This window comes from Nycticebus coucang, chromosome 2 (genome assembly GCF_027406575.1).
Source record: "Nycticebus coucang isolate mNycCou1 chromosome 2, mNycCou1.pri, whole genome shotgun sequence".
Taxonomy (NCBI): domain Eukaryota; kingdom Metazoa; phylum Chordata; class Mammalia; order Primates; family Lorisidae; genus Nycticebus; species Nycticebus coucang.
Window position 1 is genome coordinate 42463321 of NC_069781.1, and position 20572 is coordinate 42483892.

The following is a 20572-nucleotide window of genomic DNA, read 5'->3' on the forward strand; positions in this document are numbered from 1 at the left end:
AGGTTGGCTTCTGCTCAGAATTCAAGATGGGTCTCCAGGATTCATGGAAGGCAGCTCAACTCCATCTCTTTCCTTTCTGCTCCTGCTATCTTCTCCGAGTCCGCAGGGACTGATTAATCACTGAAACACAGTCTGAGAAGAGAAGGGAGAGTTTTTTCCCTAAGAGTCTGAAAGAGAAAAACTTTGAGGAAACAGCCAAGAAAGGGAGAGGAGAGGAGACTATGACTACGTGTGGGAGGAAGGAGTCCGGCGGGAGGGCACGCCGGCGAACCGCAGGCATCCGGGCTGAGCCCCCGCCACACACGCGAGGGAAACACCAGTGCCGAGGGAAGCCGCGCCGTGCGGCCGGGACGCAGCCCTTGCCTGGTCGCGCGAGGCCTGGCCTCAGAGGCCCGCGGCCGCGCCCCGGGGGCGGGCCGGGGGCGGGGCAGCCCGTGAGTGGGGCTCTCACCGAGGGCGGCAGGCGCGTAGTCTCCCCGCCTCGGAGAGCCGCAGAGGCTGAGGATCCCCTTCGGTACCGCCCGCCGGACGAAAGCAGCGACCGAGGAGGCCGGCGCCCATTGGCGGCGGCGGCTCAGTGTCCCCGCCCCCTCCGCGTCCCCGCCCCCTCCGCGGCCGCCGCCGCTTCCCGGCTCCGCCTCCTCCCCCTCCGGGAGCCGCCTCTGTCGCCGCCGCCGCCGCTGCTGCCGCCGCCGCCACCAGCCGGGGCCCAGCCTGCGCCCGCCGCGCCGGAGTCTAGTCGCAGCCGGAGCCGCTGCTTGCGGCCCCGCCATGAGCGGAAGCGCCGCCGCCGCGGTCGCCGCCGGAGCCTCCTCGGCAGCCGCCGCCGCCGCGCACTTCCAGCCTCAATCGTCGTCTCCCAGGCCGGGCCCCACCGAGCTCGGGCCCCCGCGCCGCCAGCGCCCCCCGCCGCCCCGGTCCGAGCCCGCCGCCGCTGACCGTCTCAGCCCTCTCGGGCACGGGCCTCTCCGTGCGGGCGCCCACGGTGGCGGTGCCTGCGGCCGAGCGCCGGGAGCAGGTACGGGGTCCAGAAGCGGGCCAAGTGGGGAGGGGCGTGGGTTGGTCCCGGGGGTGGGGGACCCGAAGGCGTGCGGTCCAGCCGCCCGGCTCCGCGGAGGGGGAGGAGCGTTCTGCGGGTCAGCTTTGTCCGGCCCCGGAGCCCCTGTGAGTCCTGCATCTCTGCCGAGCCGAGTGGCTCACAAAGCGTTTTTCTATCCCGTGGGTAATCCCCTCCCTCACGGTGAGCAGGGCAGGACCTCCCTAGGTCTCCGCTCCGCGGGGGAGGAAACTGAGGCTTAGAGGGGAAGTGACTTGCCCAAGGTCACATAGCAGGCGAGAGTCAGAGCCTGGCGGGGACCCAGGGCTACCCTGGGCCAGCACGGGCCCGGAGCAGAGGGGGCTGGGAGGAGACTGAGCCCCCAGCCCCCGAGAACTGTGAGAGATTGATCGGGGAGGAGGGGGCTAGGCCCTTTCGCTGGCACACCCACCTAGCCTTTTAGGGGCTGGCTTCGGAGAAGAAAATCTCTTGCGGGCACGGAGGAGCTGGGGGCCGATTTGGAAGCTTGGTGGTGTCCCGGGGAGCCGCAAGGAGAGGCTCCTGTGAGAGGTGTGCTGTCGAGGAGAAGATTTTTTGTGAGAGTGGGGCAGAGCTTCGGAAACTTCTTGTCGTGGGGACTGTTTGGTCTCTGCCAGGCCACCTTCTTCCCCACCACTGCACGGACTAAACCAATTCGGCTGAAATTTATGGGAGGGAGGCCTGCCCGCTTTTGTGGAGACGCCCGTAAGGTATCTTTTTCATTAGATGGTTCGAGTTTTGTTCATTCCCAAACCAGAAATGCATACATGGCCCTGGTAAAGACATTTATACCACAGAAGGCCATGTAAGTTTTTCCCGGTGGTCTGGACCTACCACACTTGGAGAATTCCCAGAGAAAGAACTATCCCAGGCGTGAAGGGGGAAGAAAGCTGGGAGGATTGGAACAAGTCACTCGCCTGCCTGACTTGTAAATCTTCTGTTTTTGGTTTGGGTGATTTAAGTGGGTTGTTTTTAACTGCATATGCATCTGGGAAAGGGAAGGGTTCCGGAAGAGTTCTTGCTGTTCTGGAGAAAAGGAGTAACGCGTTACAAGTAGTGAAGAGGGTCCGGTGGAGCTAGAAAATAGAAGCTGTGGAATAGGGAAAAAGGACAGGGTATTCAGTCATTGTGGGGGAAGGGAGATGAGAGGGTTGCTGAAGGGAGGGGGAGGTGTTTAGTCTAGAAAAAACGATTGGGATGTTTCAAAGAGGGAACTAAACACGATGAGTTTGAAAGGAGTCTGTTGGAGATGGATGGTCGCTTGCAAGATTGATAATGTATATTGGTGGGCAATCACTTAATTTGCTTTGAGTAAGGATAGTTAGACTTTTATAGAAATGTTCTAGCTTTAGTACCTCTTCCCCCCTCATTCTGAGGATGTTGGCATAAGAGCCTGTAGTGTTATCTTGAAAGTAAGGTTTGACAAAAAGAGAAAGGGAAAGACTAATTAATTAGCAAATGCATTAATTAAGGCCCTTTGTCCAAGATGATTCCTTGTTTAACTCAGCTGTTTTGGTGTTTTTTTTTTTTTTTTAACTCAGCTGTTTTCTTGCTGCCCTCCTGCACAGCAACTTTCCAGTTGTGGGAGCTGTTGGCAAGGTGCTTAGGGAAGGAATGTCCATCTAATTCATCTGAATTAGATTTTTCTAAAAAACTATAAGAAGCACATATTTGACATATATATCTATATGTATGTAAACAAAATGTACGTGTCAAAGACTTATAATCAGGGAAATGCAAGTTGAATCAGCAGTGAGATGCATTTCACACCAGATTGGCAAAAATTAAAAGCTGTGATAACCAAGTATTATTAAGGTTGTGGGGAAATAAACTTTTATGTACTGCTAGAGGAAATGTAAATAACTACAGCTGCCTTGAAGAGTGTTTTTGGTTGATGTTTAGTTGAAGGTGGACATACCTATCTACCTAAAATGTTCATTTCTGGATATATATGCAACAAATCCTTGCATACTTATCCAAGAAAATATAAAAAAGTATAAGAGTGCTCTTTCAACACTTTTAAACATCCACCATCAGAGGATTACATTCATTTTTAGATAGACCCACACAATTTAATGTTATAGCACTGTGAAAAATAACTATGGTCAGTTGCATTAAAATGGATGAATCTCAAAAACATAATATGGGGCAGCGCCTGTGGCTCAGTGGGTAGGGCGCCGGCCCCATATACTGAGGGTGGTGGGTTCCAACCCAGCCCTGGCCAAACTGCAACAAGAAATAGCCGGGCGTTGTGGTCAGCGCCTGTAGTCCCAGCTACTTGAGAGGCTGAGGCAAGGGAATCGCCTAAGCCCAGGAGTTGAAGGTTGCTGTGAGTGCCCACGGCACTCTACCAAGGGCAATAAAGTGAGACTCTGTCTCAAAAAACAAAACAAAACGGGCGGTTGTGGCGGGTGCCTGTGGTCCCAGCTACTCTGGAGGCTGAGGCAAGAGAATCACGTAAGCCCAAGAGTTAGAGGTTGCTGTGAGCCGTGTGACGCCACGGCACTCTACCCGAGGGCGGTACAGTGAGACTCTGTCTCTACAAAAAACGAAACAAAACAAAAACATAATATGGAGTGGGGGAGCAAGTCCCAGAAGACTTCTTACAGAATCTTTCCACTTGTATAAAACCTGAAAACATTCAAAATATTGTTTGTGGCTACTTACGTATGTAGCAATAATATCAAAACATGCATAGGAATGACTAACATCAAATTAAAAGTAAGTATCTCTGGGAAGAGAAGATGAGGAATGAGACTGGACAGGGTTATACAGAGGGCTTTATTTATACCGAGAGGGGACCTCGGTATAAATTATCTGATTCAGATTAAAAAGTCTGAATCAGGGGCGGTGCCTGTGCCTCAGTTGGTAAGGTGCCGGCCCCATATACCAAGGGTGGCGGGTTCAAACCCGGCCCCGGCTGAACTGCAACCAAAAAATAGCTGGGCGTTGTGGCGGGCGCCTGTAGTCCCAGCTACTCGGGAGGCTGAGGCAAGAGAATCGCTAAAGCCCAGGAGTTGGAGGTTGCTGTGAGCTGTGTGATGCCATGGCACTCTACCGAGGGCCATAAAGTCAGATTCTGTCTCTACAAAAAAAAAAAATCTGAATCAGGTAATTGCAGATTAAGATCTGCTAATGTTGGGTGTAGGGTACAGAGATATTCAGTATATACTAAATATTTTTCAGATGTTTGAAATATTTCTCACATGCAAAAAATTTTTTTGTTTGTAGAACACGAGTTTTTGCCCAATAATAATGGAAACTAGCTACAGGCTCTAGCCCAGCACAGCCATGCAGGATGGTGATCTTTTCACCCCTTTCTGATCTTGGAACTGCTGTTGGATGTGGATAATTTCCCAGTATATAGAACCTCTGTAAGTTGACCACCCAAGGGACTGTAACAAGCTGGTCAACAAACAGCGGTGGTTGATATAAGGAACTAGCCCTCCTGTACACATGTGGTGCATGTCTGGTCTATGAAAATTAGGTCAACTTAGGGTGGTCAGCTATCAAGGTTCTACTGTATTTCTAAACTTTCTAGAGGACCTAGGTCAGCAGTTTGAGCTTTGTCAAAATAGAAATTCTCCAGGACATTCTGATTTATCAGGTGAAGGGAGGGACCCAAACATCTTACTTTGAGAATGCTTTCCAGTAGATTAGTGGTTCTCAACTTTCCTGATGCTGTGACCCACAGGTTGAGAACCGCCGCAGTAGATTCTGATGTCCACTAAAGTTTGAGAACCATTGTCTTAGCTTTGCCCCAGCCTACCCCTTAGGCTTTCCCTCCTGCTGTCTTTTGTTGTTCCTCTGGATAACTGGGATGGGATTTAGACCCATGGGATATTTAGCTCTTTTGTGTAGTTTAGAAAGAGTATGGTAGGGTTGGATGACGCACCCTTCTTAATCTAGATCAGCGGTTCTCAACCAGTGGGTTGCGACCCACAGGAGGCCTGTATTGAAGGGTCACAGCATTAGGAAGGTTGAGAACCACTGATCTAGGTGGTCAGTTCCTCTTGTTTTCATGCAGAGAGCTAAGGGGTCCACCAACTACCAGGATAATTTGTCAGGTTTAATAGGCTTTAACCACATTATATGTGATTTTGTAGTTAGGACAAGAGCAAAAAGGGTCTAGTAGACAAGGAAAGTTACCAAATTTGGAGCAAGTAATCCCCCAGAAGTAAACTTATCTGATCATGCCTTTTTAAAAGAGAAAGACGGTTCATCCCTCTGCAGATGACAATGATTTAATGTGTTAGCTTATGACATTTATGTTTAGTTATTTGAATCTGGGGTCAAAGATTAGGGTCTTAGGAAACAACTGAATATCCCTAAAATGGGAGTTTCTTTTCTTTAAAATTTGTTGGTTTTCCTTATCTGCTAGACCTTTTTTGCAGTAGTCCTGATGTGTTTAGGAATGAATTTATATTAATAATATGAGGCTCTCTGATACTGAAATTTGTCAAGTGCCTGTTTGCAGAGGTTCTTCATTCTGGGAACCCACTTTGAAGATGCAGGGCTGCTGTGTAGGCACAATTAAAGCACACGGATACCTGTTTTGGGTGACAAGTGAGGGGGAAGTCCATTCTGTGCTCCACTTAACAAGATGAGCACCTGGTGTGCAACGGTGTACTGGTAGAGAAGGGATACCTTTTCGATTTAATGTTTTAGCTTATGACATTTATGTTTTGCAGTAGTCCTGATGTGTTTAGGGATGAATTTATAATTTATAAAAGGGCACAAAGGTGCTTTATGAACTAGTACTGTCCTCCAGCTTGGGAACTGTTTGTTGGTCCAGGTGTAACTGTGTCATCCATACTCATTGTAGGATCTACAGTGAGGGCTTGATTGGTGCTGGTCCAGGGGCTCAAAAAGAGTTCTCTACCTGAGCTTTTTCACCACCATGCTCAGCTGAACTTAAGAGCTCAGCTTAAAATTATAAACTTTACTATGAGGCTGGAGAAATGGGTGCAGAAAAAGCTATTTAGCTTATGGTAAGACACAGTGCAAGAGAAATAATTAAAAGACAAAAGTATGTGGTAAGTGAAGGAGTGGAAGTAGCTCTGTGCCACATTTGCTATTGTTTTCTTACTGCTCTCACTTCTAGGGTAAATGTAATGTTATTTTTCTCTTCCTATTTCCCCCCATGCTACCATTCCTGAATTTCTGAATACCTGAGGTTTTTTAGCCAAGTTTGAAAATATTTACCCATTTGTATTTTCCATTAAGTGGTTGTTTACACTTCCTGCTGTTTCATTTTTTCTTGGAGAGAGGAGGGGGGGGAGTACAAACCAAGGACCAGACTGGACTTCCTACTGCTTTTGCAAATAATGGCAGCATGTTTTTTAGAATAGTTGTCATGAATGAGTGCTGTTCTCGGGACTTAAGGGAGAGGTATATTTGAAATGGTTTCTGTTGTCTTTTTGTATTATTTTAAAACATGATTGTGGGTGATGGATAGAGAGTTGCATTTTGCTTTTGCTGCTTTCTTGAAGGATTTTTTGAGGGAAGAAATGATATATTAAAAAAAAACTATAGAATTGTAAAAAAAACAAACAAACCCTAAAAATGTTTAACAAAAATGGTCTTATGTCCACACAGGAGAATAAACAATTCATACATACAATTCTTACCTACAATAGTTTCAGTTTTTTTCTTGTTCTGCTTAAATGGTTATTAGTGCTGTCTTTAGGATTGCTTACAACAGTTAACTGACGTGATGTTGGGCAGGTGGAATAGTAGAATTGATGGGGTTATACTAGGGTTTATAACTAGCTCCCTCGAGTCATGATATAGAAAGACATTTTCTGCTTTTGTGATAAAGTATGTGTAGAAATAGGTGAGAGATTTTGAGTATTGATGTATGTACTAATCACTTGACATTATTGAAAGAAAAATGGAAGAAAGGTAGTATTAAGAGGAAGAAACATATACATGGAAAAAAGAGTAGCAAGCAGATAGGGCATTCCTTTCTGTAGTGCTTTTGGGATATTTCTTGAATTGAGTACCTGTCTATACATTCTGCTTCAGCACCTTTGACTTAAGTATCTGCAGATGGTGCTTACTGATCTTTTGAAACCTGTTTTATCATAGAAGTAAAAAGTGAGCAGTTTCTCTAAACTGAAGTAGGGTGGGCCAAAAAAGAAAAACAGTGTTCATTTCATGTTCACTTTTATAAGAAGAGAAGAGTTGGGATTCTCGTAAGAAAAAGTATTTTTTTTTCTTTATAAAACCATTTTATTTTATTTTTTTTTGCAGTTTTTGGCCAGGGCTGGGTTTGAACCCGCCACCTTCAGCATATGGGACTGGCACCCTACTCCTTTAAGCCTCAGGTGCCGCCCTGAAAAAGTATTTTTCATTTGGCTTTTGGGTTGTATTGTTTATTTTATTTTATTTCTTGAGATAGAGTCTCATTTTGTCACCTTTGGTAGAAGGCCATAGTATCATAGCTCATAGCAACTTCAAACACATGGGCTCAAGTGATTCTCTTGCTTCAGCATCCCAACTAGCTGGGACTATAAGCACCCCCCACAACACTGACTATTTTTTAGAAATGGAGTCTTGCTCTTGTTCAGGCTGGTCTGGAACTCCTGAGTTCAAGCAATCTGGGAGCCTCGGCATCCCAGAGTGGCACCTGGCCTTGGGCTGTCTTGTTTTAAAAAGTTTTTTTAGCCAAGCTTGGTAGCTCATGCCTGTAATCCTAGCACTCTGGAAGGCCAAGGCGGGTGGATTGCTTGAGCTCATAAATTCAAGACCAGCCTCCGCAAAAGCGAGACCCTGTTTCTACTAAAAATAGAAAAACCGAGGCAAGAGGATCACTGGAGTCTGAGTTGGAGGTTGCTGTGAGCTATGTCGCCATGCCACTCTGTCCAGGGTGACAGCTTGAGACTCTGTCTCAAAAAAAAAAAAAAAAAAAAAGTTTTTTTATAGGCTTTGACCCCGTAGCTCACTGGTTAGGGGGCTGGCAGGTTCAAACCCAGCCTGGGCCTGCTAAACAACAAATGACAACTACAACAAAAAAAGTAGCTGCGGGTGGTGCCTGTGGCTCAACGGAGTAGGGCGCTAGCCCCATATGCCGGAGTTGGTGGGTTCAAAACCAGCCCTGGCCAAAAACTACAAAAAAAAAAAAAAAAAAAAAGCAGCTGGGCATCATGGCGGGTTCCTGTAATCCTAGATACTTGGGAGGCTGAGACACAGAATCGCTTAAGCCAGTGGTTCTCAACCTTCCTAATGCCGCAATGTACTTTCATTGTTAAAAGGGGTTGCGACCCACGGGTTGAGAACTGCTGGCTTAAGCCCAAGAGTTGGAGGTTGCTGTGAGCTATGACGTCATGGCACTCTACCTAGGGTGACCTAGTGAGACTGTCTCAAAAAAAATAGACTTGTCTTTCTACGTAGTTTTTTTCTTCTTCTTTATTTTTTATTTTCTTTTTTCTATCTACATAGTTCTTTTTTTTAATGTTTCTTTTCTTTTTTTTTATTGTTAAATCATAGCTGTGTACATTAGTGCAATCGCCTGTACCCATTCTAAGATGCACCATAGATGTGGTACGTAGTTCTTTAATAGCCATCTTAATACATATTCAAGCATTTACTGAGTGCCAGTAGTGTAAGTGCAAACCAATGGTTTACTTGAGTAGCCTTTATTGTCAGAAATTTCATTACCTGAGGTCCTGAGAACAATGCAGAGGGGTGCACTTCAGGACAGCTATTGCCTGCATTTCTTCCCTATTTCTTGCTTCCTTCTGCTCCCTGGTCTAGGTTTGGTGATGATTGTGCCCATCTGTCAGGATAGGTTCCATTCCTATACCTCCCTGACCCCACCCCCATCTCTGGTCTCAAGGGAGTGCGTGCAGAGGTTAAATAGAACCCTGGCTAGTCACCCACAAATAATAGCACAAACTACATTGAACAGAACTGAGAGCCACCCTAGTGGCTCCAATTCCTATTCCTCTGTTACCACCACTTACCCTCTACTGTGGAGTCTGGAAGGCACCCTCCCACCCCCAGCCGTACAAAGAGGCTTTGTGTTCTGAGGATGTTCTAAAGGCGGGATCACTGCAATTATAATTCCCTAAGCACAACCAAGTAATGGGGGCAGGCAGGGTAAAGATGGTATCCAAGTACTTGTTGGTGAGGAGAAGTCAGGCGGGGATTAAAATCGTCTGGAGACAGTACCAAAAGTGGATCATGGAGCGTTGGGGTAATGCTGACAGGAACATGTTTAAGTGAATACATTTAAGAGTTTTAAATTCTAATACTTGCAAAACACTTGAGGCTTAAAAAAGCACAAGACTGAGCTTGGAGTTTTGTTTTTCTTTTTCTTTTTTTGTTAAGTTTGAAATTCTAGCTGAAAAATACTTCAGAAAAAGGTCTGTAGAAATCTGGGTCTACTTTGCTTTATGTCCGTATTGCCAGAATGATTGCTCAAGAAAGCCAAACATATAGCTTGCTTACTCCCCTGGAGGATGTGCCCACTAAGTAAGCACTGAATGACATTTTTGGGAATCTGTTTTCCCCCTACTGCCACTAGAAAGAAAAAATTAATCTGGGGATATGTGCTTAATAAACTCTTATCAACTGTTCTACATCATGATGTTCTTCTTAGCTCTGTTGGCAATCTTTCAGTAAAAACTTTCTTTCTTTTTTTTTTTTTTTGTAGAGACAGAGTCTCACTTTATAGCCCTCAGTAGAGTGCCGTGGCATCACGCAGCTCACAGCAACCTTCCAACTCCTGGGCTTAAGCGATTCTCTTGCCTCAGCCTCCCGAGTAGCTGGGACTACAGGCGCCCGCCACAACGCTCAGCTATTTTTTGGTTGCAGTTCAGCTGGGGCCGGGTTTGAACCCGCCACCCTCGGTATATGGGGCCAGTGCCTTACCGACTGAGCCACAGGCGCCGCCCCAAACTTTATTTCTTAATTTTAACTATTACTGTATTACTTATTACTAGTATCTCAAACTGCTGGGTTTTTGTTTGTTTGTTTGTTTTCTTAAAGAAATGCACCAAACAGTTGATTGCAAAAGTGATTGTCAGACTTGAAGATAGTCAACTTCAGGAGTCCTTATTCAGGCTGAGGGTAAAGGGCCCTTTATGTTGCTGTAATTAGCTCTGACATGTGTGGTGTACAGGTAGAGAGTGTATATTCCATGGAAACCTACTGCTATTGAAACCTGACCCTTCCTTTAATTATTTGGAGTCATGTCGGGAGTTGGAAGTTTATTCTTAACTATCTAGCATGATTTTGTCCTGGTTTGAGGAAATCGACCTTAAATTGGGTAGTCCGTTAAAAAGATATTACCCAGGCTCAGTGCCTGTAGCTCAAGCGGCTAAGGTGCCAGCCACATACACTAGAGCTGGCAGGATCAAATCCAGCCCAGGCCTGCCAAACAACAATCACAACTACAACCAAAAAATAGCCGGGCATTGTGGCAGGCACCTGTAGTCCCAGCTACTTGGGAGGCTGAGGCAAGAGAATCGCTTAAGTTCAGGAGTTGGAGGTTGCTGTAAGCTGTGACGCCACAGCACTCTACCCAGGGCGACAGCTTGAGTAGAGTGCTGTCTACTTTTTTTTTCTGTCTCAAAAAAAAAAAGATATTTTTTGAAAAGGCTGTACCAAATAGCTAAATATTACAGGATTTTAGAATACATAAGAATGCATTTTATCTGCCTATTTAATGAAGGATAAAAGTTCATTTTTTTTTACCACTTGTTTTTAGTCAAGTATGTTGATTAGTAGTGACTTAACCTAATTGTAAATTATTATCTAGGCTACTTCATTTACTTTATTTGTAATTTATATTTTTGGAGAGGTTAACCCGTTTGTATTTCAGTGGCCTCTGGTGGCCACTAAAGGTAATGGTTTGCTAAACGTATATTGAATGCCTACAATGTAGTAGGCACATTGATAATTTCAGAGATAATTCAGTGATAGATTGTGACAATGTGTTAGCAGAACACAGGTGTTTTGGGGATTGCTAGCCCTTAATAAGAAGGCCAAGAATGGGCGGCGCCTGTGGCTCGTCGGTGGGGTGCTGGCCCCATGTACCGAGGGTGGCGGGTTCGAGCCCGGCCCCGGCCAAACTGCAACCAAAAGATAGCCGGGCGTTGTGGCCGGTGCCTGTGGTCCCGGCTGCTCTGGAGGCTGAGGCAGGAGAATCGCTTGGGCCCAGGAGTTGGAGGTTGCTGTGAGCTAGGTGAGGCCACGGCACTCTACCCAGGGCCATAAAGTGAGACTCTGTCTCTACAAAAAAAAAAAAAGAGCTGTTTAAAAACAAAAGAAGGCCAAGAATATCAAAGTTGCATTAATACCAATTTTTTTTTTTTTTTTTTGAGAGATAGGATCTCATTCTGTTGCCCAGACTGGAGTGTAGTGGCATAATAATAGCTCACTGCAACCTCGAGCTCCTGGGTTCAAGTGATCATCCTGCCTCAGCCTCCTAAGTAATTTTTTTGTTTTTTTGCAGAGGCCCTGCTATGTTTCCCAGACTGGTCTTGAACTCTGGGCCTCAAGTGAACCTTCCTCCTGGGCCTCCTAAAGTACTGGGATTACAGGTGCAAGCCACCATGCCAGCCCCAAGTAGTGATTTGATAACCTTGCTGATTAACCTTTCTAAATCACAACTCTAATCAGATAAAATATTTAAGTGGCCACCTTCTCAGGAAAAGCCAGATTCTTTGGTCTGGGATTCAAGGCTAGCGCACTTGGATCTTACAGGGAGTGGAGAATGTTATTATTTTCCAGGGAAATAGAACACTTTTTTGCCCACATTGTGTGGCTCTCCTACTTCTGTTCCTTTGATTAAGCTTGGAATGCTTATCATTCATCAGTTTTTTCCCTCTTTTTTTTTTTCCTTTCTTTTTTTTTTTTTGAGACAGAGTTTCACTATGTTGTCCTCAGTAGAGTGCCACACAGCTCACAGCAACCTCAAACTAAAGGGCTTAAATGATTCTCTTGCTCAGCCTCCCAAGTAGATGGAACTATAGGCACCCACCCCAACACCCGGCTATTTTGTTGTTGTATTTGTCATTGTTGTTTAGCAGGCCCTGGCTGGGTTCGAACCTGCCAGCCCTGGTGTATGTGGCTGGCGCCCTAACCACAGAACTATGGGTGCTGAGCCTTTTTTTTCCTTTTCTAAATTCTACTTTATTTAAAAAAATTTTCCCCATTATGTTTACATTCCTGAAATCTTATTTTTTGATATCTAGGTAATAGTGGTCAGTTATTGTGTGCTTATTATATGTGAGACTCTGTTCTGTGTACTTTACATGGATAAATTCATTTAATCCTCACTACAGTCCTCTAAGGTAGATAGTACTATTATACTTATTCTACAGATGAAGAAAGTGGAGACACAGAGGTTAGATAAGTTGCTAGAGATGATACAACTATTAAGAGTGTTGTGCATGGGCTCGGCACCTGTATTTCAAGTGGCTAAGGCTCCAGCCACATATACCAGAGCTGGCAGGTTCGAATCCAGCCCTGGTTTGCCAAACAACAATTACAACTACAACCAAAAAATAGTCGGGTGTTGTGGTGGGTGCCTGTAGTCCCAGGTACTTGGGAGACTGAGGCAAGAGAATTTAGAATCACTTAAGCCCAGGAGTTGGAGGTTGCTGTGAGCTGTGACGTCACAGCACTGTACCCAGGGCAACAGCTTGAGACTCTGTCTCAAAAAAAAAAAAAAAAAAGAGTGTTGTGCATGTAGCTCAGCAGCTAGGATACCAGTCACATATACTGGATCTGGCAGGTTCAAATTCAGCCTGCGCCTGCCAAACAACAATGACAACTCCAACCAAAAAATAGCCAAGCGCTGTGGCAGGTGCCTGTAGTCCTAGCTACTTGGGAGGCTGAGGCAAGAGAACTGCTTAAGCCCAAGAGTTTGAGGTTGCTGTGACCTGTGATGCCATGGCACTCTACCAAGGGCTACAGCTTGAGACTCTGTCTCAAAAAAAAAAAAAAAGTGTGTTATCTGGGATATGAACCCTGGCAATCTAATTCCAGAATTTGTATTTTTAGCCATCATGCTTTATTGCATATCACATTACAGATAGCCCCAGAAAGCTGAGCAGTTAAGGTTGGTAATAAATGACAGAATATAAGCAAAGTTAATCACTGTTTTTTGGCCGGAGCTAGGTTTGAACCTGCCACCTCTGGCATATGGGACTGGCGCCCTACTCCTTGAGCCACAGGCACCACCCGTTAATCACTGTTTTAGAAACTGAAGATCATTTGCAGTATTTAGTTTGTCTTTATCTCTCCTGAGAAATACCTTTTCTTTTTAAAATTTTGAATCGCTGTTAGTATTTTCTTTTTGAACTGATTCTGCTTTTTTCATTTTTAGACAGTCTTGGTCTGTTGCCCTGGGGTTGAGTGCTGTAGTGTCATAGCTCACAGCAACCTCAAACTCTTAAGCTCAAGCGATCCTCTTGGGTGGCGCCTGTGGCTCAACAGAGTAGGGCGCTGGCCCCATATGCCAGAGGTGGCAGGTTCAAACCCAGCCCGGGCCAAAAACTGCAAAAAAAAAAAAAAGAGAGAGACATCCTCTTGCCTCAGCCTCCTGACAAGACCTAGTACTGTAGGTGCCCTCCACAGTGCCTTGCAAGTTTTTTTATTTTTAGTAGAGACAGGGTCTTGCTCTTGCTCAGGCTGCTCTTGAACTCCTGAGCTCAAATGATCCACTTGTCTTGGCCTCCTAGAGTGCTGGGATTCCAGGCAAGAGCCACTGCTGTCCGCCTCTTTTTTTTTTTTTTTTTTTCTTTTTTTTGTAGAGACAGAGTCTCACTTTATGGCCCTCAGTAGAGTGCCGTGGCGTCACATGGCTCACAGCAACCTCCAACTCCTGGGCTTAAGCGATTCTCTTGCCTCAGCCTCAGCCTCCCGAGTAGCTGGGACTACAGGCGCCCGCCACAACGCCCGGCTACTCTTTTTTTTTTTTTTTTAAAGAAACATTCTCATTCCTTGTCTAGGCCGAGTGCAGTGGCCCTGAGCATAGCTTACTGTAGCCTCCAACTCTTTAGCTCAAGTGATAACTTCCATTTTAGCCTCTGGAGTAGCTGGCCTTTCAGGCTCATGCCACCACACCTGGCTAATTTTTTTGTTTGTTAGTTTCTATAGAGATGGGGTCTTACTCTTGCCCAGGCTTGTTTCAATCAAATTCCTGGCCTCAAGTGATCTTCTCTGCTTGGCCTCTATAAAGTGCTGGGATTATAGGCATGAGCTACCAAACCCAGCTATTACTGTACCTATTTGGTAGAACAAAATCTTTTAAAAAATGAATTCTGGGGCAGATACCGTGGCTTAGTGAGTAGGATGCCAGCCCCATGTATGGAGGGTGGCGAGTTCGAACCTGGCACCAGCTAAACTGCAAACAAAAAATAGCTGGGCATTGTGGCAGGTGCCTGGGAGTAGTAGTTCCAGCTACTCGGGAGGCTGAGGCAAGAGAATCGCCTAAGCCCAAGAGCTGGAGGTTGCTGTGAGCTGTGATGCCATGGCCCTCTACCAAGGGTGACAAAGTGAGACTCTGTCTCTAAAAAATAAATAAATAAATAAAAATAAAAAATGAATTGTCTTAATTGACAGAAGTGATTTTTTTTAAGAAGACAGTTTCAGTTTGAAACTGAAAAAGTGAGACTCTGTCTCTAAAAAAAATAAAAAAATGAATTCTGTCTCAATTGACAGAAGTGATTTTTTTTTTTTTAAGAGACAGTTTCAGTTTGTCACCCTCGGTAGAGAGCCATAGCGTCACAGCTCACAGCAATCTCCAGCTCTTGGGCTTAGGCGATTCTCTTGGCCTCAGTCTCCCAAGTAGCTGTTTTTTTTTTTTTTTAAAGATGTGGGCATAGGGCTTGGCTCTGTTTCCAAGGCTGGCCTTGAACTCCCAGGATCAAGGGATCTTCCCACCTCACCTTCCCAAGTAGCTGGGACTACTGATTTAGAAGTGATTTTAACAAGCTATTCTGGAGCTATGTTGGAGAAGTTTAAAAAGGGGCGGGGTGGTAGTAGAAATCAAACTAGTTTTAACCATGCCAGCATCTTTTTATAGCACATTTGAGATGTAAACATATTTTCTTTTGAAATAAAATTGTTTGGTAGAATAATTATATTTTTCCTGATGCTATGTCATTAAAAACCCAAGATCTGAATTTATTTTAAGGTTTGATTAGAACTTCTTTCTATGGAGGAAAAGTTAGTGAATTGAAAGAGAGCTTTAGAAATTTTAATACCAAGATTGCTTTAAGAAGAAAGAGGCCAGTCAAATTGGGTATGAGCCTCACAGAATTGACTATGCTACTTCCTGGGTCTGGGGAGCTGAAAGAGGTGCTGTGTTGCACTGAGAGGGCGGAAGCCTGGTAGAAGCTAGAAGTGAAACTGGAAGTGCCTTAAAAAAAGCAGATTGTTGTATTCGGCTGAGTCAGGCCGGATAGAGCAGTGAAACTGTACTATTCCTAGGCACAAATGTATATGTATTGAACTGATAGTTCATCTGTAGATTTTCTGGGAGAGTTGACATGTTTGCAGCACCACAGCTCTGAGACTCAGTGGAGGAAAATAAGAGAGGAGTAAAGAGAGTCTGCAGAGGCAGGGGCCTTACAGTGCAGGTCTTGAAATAAAATCTATGAGCCTTTAAGGGGGGCAGCAGGAAGTTAAAGGTGGAATGCTGGAAATATTTTTCCCTCCCTTCAAGCTATATGGAGGTTGGGGGTAGATAACACTTGTAGGTGTTGGTAAAGGTGTCCTTGTTAGAATAGAAAGGTAAGGTACATCCGGGTGGCCTGTGATTCAAAGGAGTAGAGCGCTGGCCCCTTATACCGGAGGTGGTGGGTTCAAACACAGCCCCAGCTAAAAACTGCAAAAAAGAAAAGGTAAGGTACATCCCTATTGGTTTGTTTTAAGGTGAGGGATTCCCACTACAATCAAGATTAGTGATTGATACAAACAAAGGTTGAGGTGGTCCTGGAAATTTTATTATGCCTGGGGTTAACATTGAAAATCACTGGGGTGGTGCCTGTGGCTCAAAGGAGTAGGGCGCCAGCCCCATATGCTGGAGGTGGCGGGTTCAAGCCCGCCCCCCCCCCAAAAAAAAAAACTGCAAAAAAAAAAAAAATGGTTAGTACCCGTGGCTCGGTGAGCAGGGTGCTGGCCTCATATACTGAGGTTGGTGAGTTCAAACCCAACCCTGGCCAAACGGCAACAATAAAAAAAATTAAAAAAAAAAAACTTAATTAAAAAAAAAGAAAATCACTTATTTTAAAAGAAAAATAACTTAGAATGTAACACGACACCTAAGAAGAATACATTTCTAAGATGGTTTAATGGTGGTTATGTGCTGTCTGTTACAAAGATGACACTGCTAACATGCTGTAACTAGGGCATGCAGTGCTGATGGTTTTCCCACAGCACTGATAAGTGATAGATTCATATTCAAAGAGATTAAAACCACTGCTCTTTCTGCTGCCTTCTCTCACCTCTCATCTGTAGAAACCACTCCTAGACATTGTGTGGGTGGGTGCAGGGCAGTATGCATTGGGGTTATGGTTTATAGTTCTGAGGTAGACTGGGGGATCTTTTAAAATGCCAATTTCTAGGAAAGACCCAGGTGATGGTGCAGCAGGTTTTGAATAGCCAGGAGAGAGAGTGGTGGTTTTGAGACTTTAGCATGCATAGTAATCACATGGGAGGCTTGTTAAAAGCTGGGCAGCACCACCAGATTTGCTTCAGTGGGTGAGGCCTGATAGTTTGCATTTTAAACAAATTCCTAGGTGATGTTAATATAGCTGAGGAGGAGGGTCATATTTTGAGAACCACGGAAGTAAAGCTTAACTCAGAGGAGAATAAACCATCCATCTGGGCTTGCGTGTTGTTTTCTAACTTAACTGAAAATGATGGGAAAAAAGTTGAGGAGAATAATAGATTAATACTGTTCAGGTTAAACAAGTAGCATGCTGTAAAACAACTTTTTGTAGTTTATTACAGTGTGTCTCTTTAGAAAAAGATTAACAATAAACCCACCGAACTGATGATAACATAGATGATTACTTCTGGAAAGGAGAAGGATCCAGCATAATGGAGAATGGCACTGTAGCTTTTTATGTAACATTTTAATGAAGAGATTGTACTTGTGTATTTAATTTTATATAAAATTGAAAGGAATCTGGGCTGGGTATCTTCTATTTACGTTTCCAGATCCATCCTTTAATCCTTTCTACTTGGCTCTTTGCCCCAGATGAAGGACTTCCAGGCTGTCCAGATTTAAGGACCAGAGAAGAGGAGGTCCCAATATTTATCCCCTTGCCTCTCAGGATATCCTGTGTCTTACTTGGATTCTAGAAATCTCTGTCTCCTTTCTTATCTTGGGGCCTCCAGGAGCAGTATTGTTCTGCTTTTGATAGTCCTGGTTTGTGTTTTATCCCTGTAGGTTCTACCCCCCAACTTTTAAATTATTCCTTTTTATAAATAAATGCTCCTTAGATTAGTCTAACTTGTGTTTACCATCTCTTTACTTTTGGGACCCTGACTGAAGTACCCTCTATTCTTATTTCTCTCTTCACCGTAATCCTAGAGGTGGTTACAAGGTACCATTTTTGTGTGTGTCCACAAATTATCCTGTGTGAGAGTGGCAGGCATTTGGGTATAGAGATGATGTATGTAAGTGCATATTAATGGTTCCAAAAACTATAGTATGTTTTATTATTGCTGCTAATGGTGTTATTATTGGTAGAGATGTTACATCCCAGGTGCCCAGACCCACCCAGTTAGTGACTTTTGAAACAGGGAGCAGCAGAATCATGATCCAAACCTCCTTATTGTCATGATGAAGAAACAGGCCCACAGAGGGTCATGCTCTTCTTTTAGGCCCCACACCTCAGAGCTGCTACATCCTTGCACTGGCCTGTTCTGTTGCATAATTACTCTGCTTAGTTCAATGATACTCAAACCCTTTTGAAGATGTACACTCAAAATCTTGAACATTTTAAGTAAATGTAAATTTTTTCTTCATAATTTTGAATAGTCAAAAGTATATGGTATCCAGATTATTGTAAATATATATTGTATAGTAGTAAAAAATCAAATTATTTGCTCTTATTATTTATTTAGAGACAAACTCTCAGTCTTTTGTCTAGGCTAGAGTGCTATGGCATCACCTTAGCTCACAACAACCTCAAACTCAGGTTCAAGCAATCCTGCTTCAGCCTCCCAAGTATCTAGGACTACAGGTGCCCACCACGATGTCCAGCTAATTTTTCTATTTTTAGTAGAGTCAGGGTCTCACTCTTGGTTAGGCTAGCCTTGAACTCCCGAGACCTGGTATTGCTCAAGCAAAATCCTCTGGCCTCAGATTCCTAGAGTGCTAGGATTACAGGCAGACATGAGCCACCTATAACCAGCCTGCTCTTAATTTCTAAGTGATTATTTTTTAAGGACTCTATTCTTGGATTTATTATTTCTTTTCTTTTTTCTTTTTTGCAGTTTTTTTTTTTGGCCGGGGCTAGGTTTGAACCCGCCACCTCCAGCATATGGGGCTGGCGCCCTATCCCTACCCGTTTGAGCCACAGGCGACGCCCTGATTTATTATTTCTATATAGCTGTATACTAGTTCAGGAATTTCTGTTCTTATCCTTAATAAATTCCTTCTACATACCTTCTTAAAATGTTTTAAATGTGTACATTTATTGTCTTGTTAGAAAAACATTGCAGGGTGGCGCCTGTGGCTCAGTCGGTAGGGCGCCGGCCCCATATACCTAGGGTGGTAGGTTCAAACCCGGCCCCGGCCAAACTGCAACCAAAAAAATAGCCGGGCGTTGTGGCGGGCGCCTGTAGTCCCAGCTGCTCGGGAGGCTGAGGCAAGAGAATCGCTTAAGCCCAGGAGTTGGAGGTTGCTGTGAGCTGTGTGAGGCCATGGCACTCTACCGAGGGCCATAAAGTGAGACTCTGTCTCTACAAAAAAAAAAAAAAAAGAAAGAAAAACATTGCAAAAAATTAAAATGTTGCAGAAATAAATATCAGAGAAAATAAGTCCCTTTATTTGAATTCTACAAAGATCAGTGAGAACAAGTACGTGTATATTCATGAAGTGTTTTTTTTTTACATTTACATATACATGTATGTGTTACATGTTTAAATTTATGAAAAGTGGGACTGTGCTATATATGTTATTTCAAAACTTTCTGTTTTCCCCACTTTATATCTTGGACCTCTTTCCAAGTCAATATGTAATTATTTACTTAATTTAATTTAATTTAATTATTTAATTCTTTTGTTTCTTCTTTTTTTTTTTTGAGACAGAGTCTTACCCTTGATAGAGTGCTGTGATATCATAGCTCATAGCAATGTCAAAGTCTTGGGGCTCAAGTGATTCTCTTCCCTCAGCCTCTTAAGTAGTTAGGACTACAGACACCTACCATACGCCCTGCTAGTTTTAGAGGTGGGGTCTTGCTCTTGCTCAGGCTGGGCTGGAACTCCTGAGCTCAAGCAATCTACCTGTCTTGGCTTCTCAGAGTGCTAGGATTACAGGCATGAACCATCTAGTTATCTAGCCATCTAGATTTAAAAAAAAAACCTGTATTTGGGCTTGGTGTCTGTAGCTCAAGCAGCTAAGGTGCCAGCCACAAACATGAGAGCTGGTGGGTTCGAATACAGCCTGGGCCTGCCAAACAACAATGACAACCGCTATTAAAAAATAGCTGGCGGGCACTTGTAGTCCAGCTACTTGGGAGGCTGAGGCAAGAGAATCACTTAAGCCCAGGAGTTGGAGGTGGCTGTGAGCTGTGATGCCATGGCATTCTACCAAGGGAGATATAGTGAGACTGTCTCTTAAAATAAAATAAAATAAAATAAAGAATTTCCTTACCCACATTGGCAGTTACTTTCCATTTCCTCCCACCTCACCCCTAGGCAACAACTATCTACTTTTTGTCTCTATAGATTTGCTTTTTCTGAACCTTTGACATAAATGCAGTTATACAGCATATACTCTTTTGTGAACAGTACTGTTTTCTTTTACTTACATAGTGTTTTCAGGTTCATCTGTGTTGTAACATGTCAGTTCTTCATTCCTTTTTATGGCCAAGCAATGTTAGCTGTATGGCTATCCCACATTTTATTTATCTATCCGTCAATTAATGGACATAGGTACTACATCCTCTTTTGGACAATTATGAATAACGCTGTTACGAACATTTGTGTATGTGGACATATTAACATATGTTTTCATTTCTATTGTATACACGTGTATACCCACCCAGGAGTAGAATTACTGGGTCAGATGATAACTTCCTCTTTTGGGGAAATGTTAAAAGTGTTTCCCAAGTGGGTTGCACCAGTTTACATTCCCACCTGTAATATACGAGATTTCTAATTTTTCCACATTCTTGCTAACACTTGTTATTATCTGTCTTTTTTTTTTTTTTTTTTTGTAGAGACAGAGTCTCACTTTGTCAACCTTGGTAGAGTGCCGTGGCCTCACACAGCTCACAGCAACCTCCAACTCCTGGGCCTAAG

The 20572-nt window shown here is 44.1% G+C and overlaps 1 protein-coding gene across 4 annotated transcripts in view; it reads left to right on the forward strand.

Annotated features, from left to right (window-relative positions):
• Positions 1 to 661: 661 nt before the first annotated feature.
• The window catches only part of RNF38 (ring finger protein 38), a 159714-nt gene continuing 139803 nt past the window's right edge, over positions 662 to 20572 (forward strand). For all 4 annotated transcript variants that reach the window (XM_053568815.1, XM_053568804.1, XM_053568825.1 and 1 more), the window contains exon 1: positions 662 to 1018. In XM_053568815.1, the coding sequence (XP_053424790.1) occupies positions 772 to 1018 (247 nt within the window). In that variant the 5' untranslated portion in view covers positions 662 to 771. The remainder of the gene's footprint in view (positions 1019 to 20572) is intronic.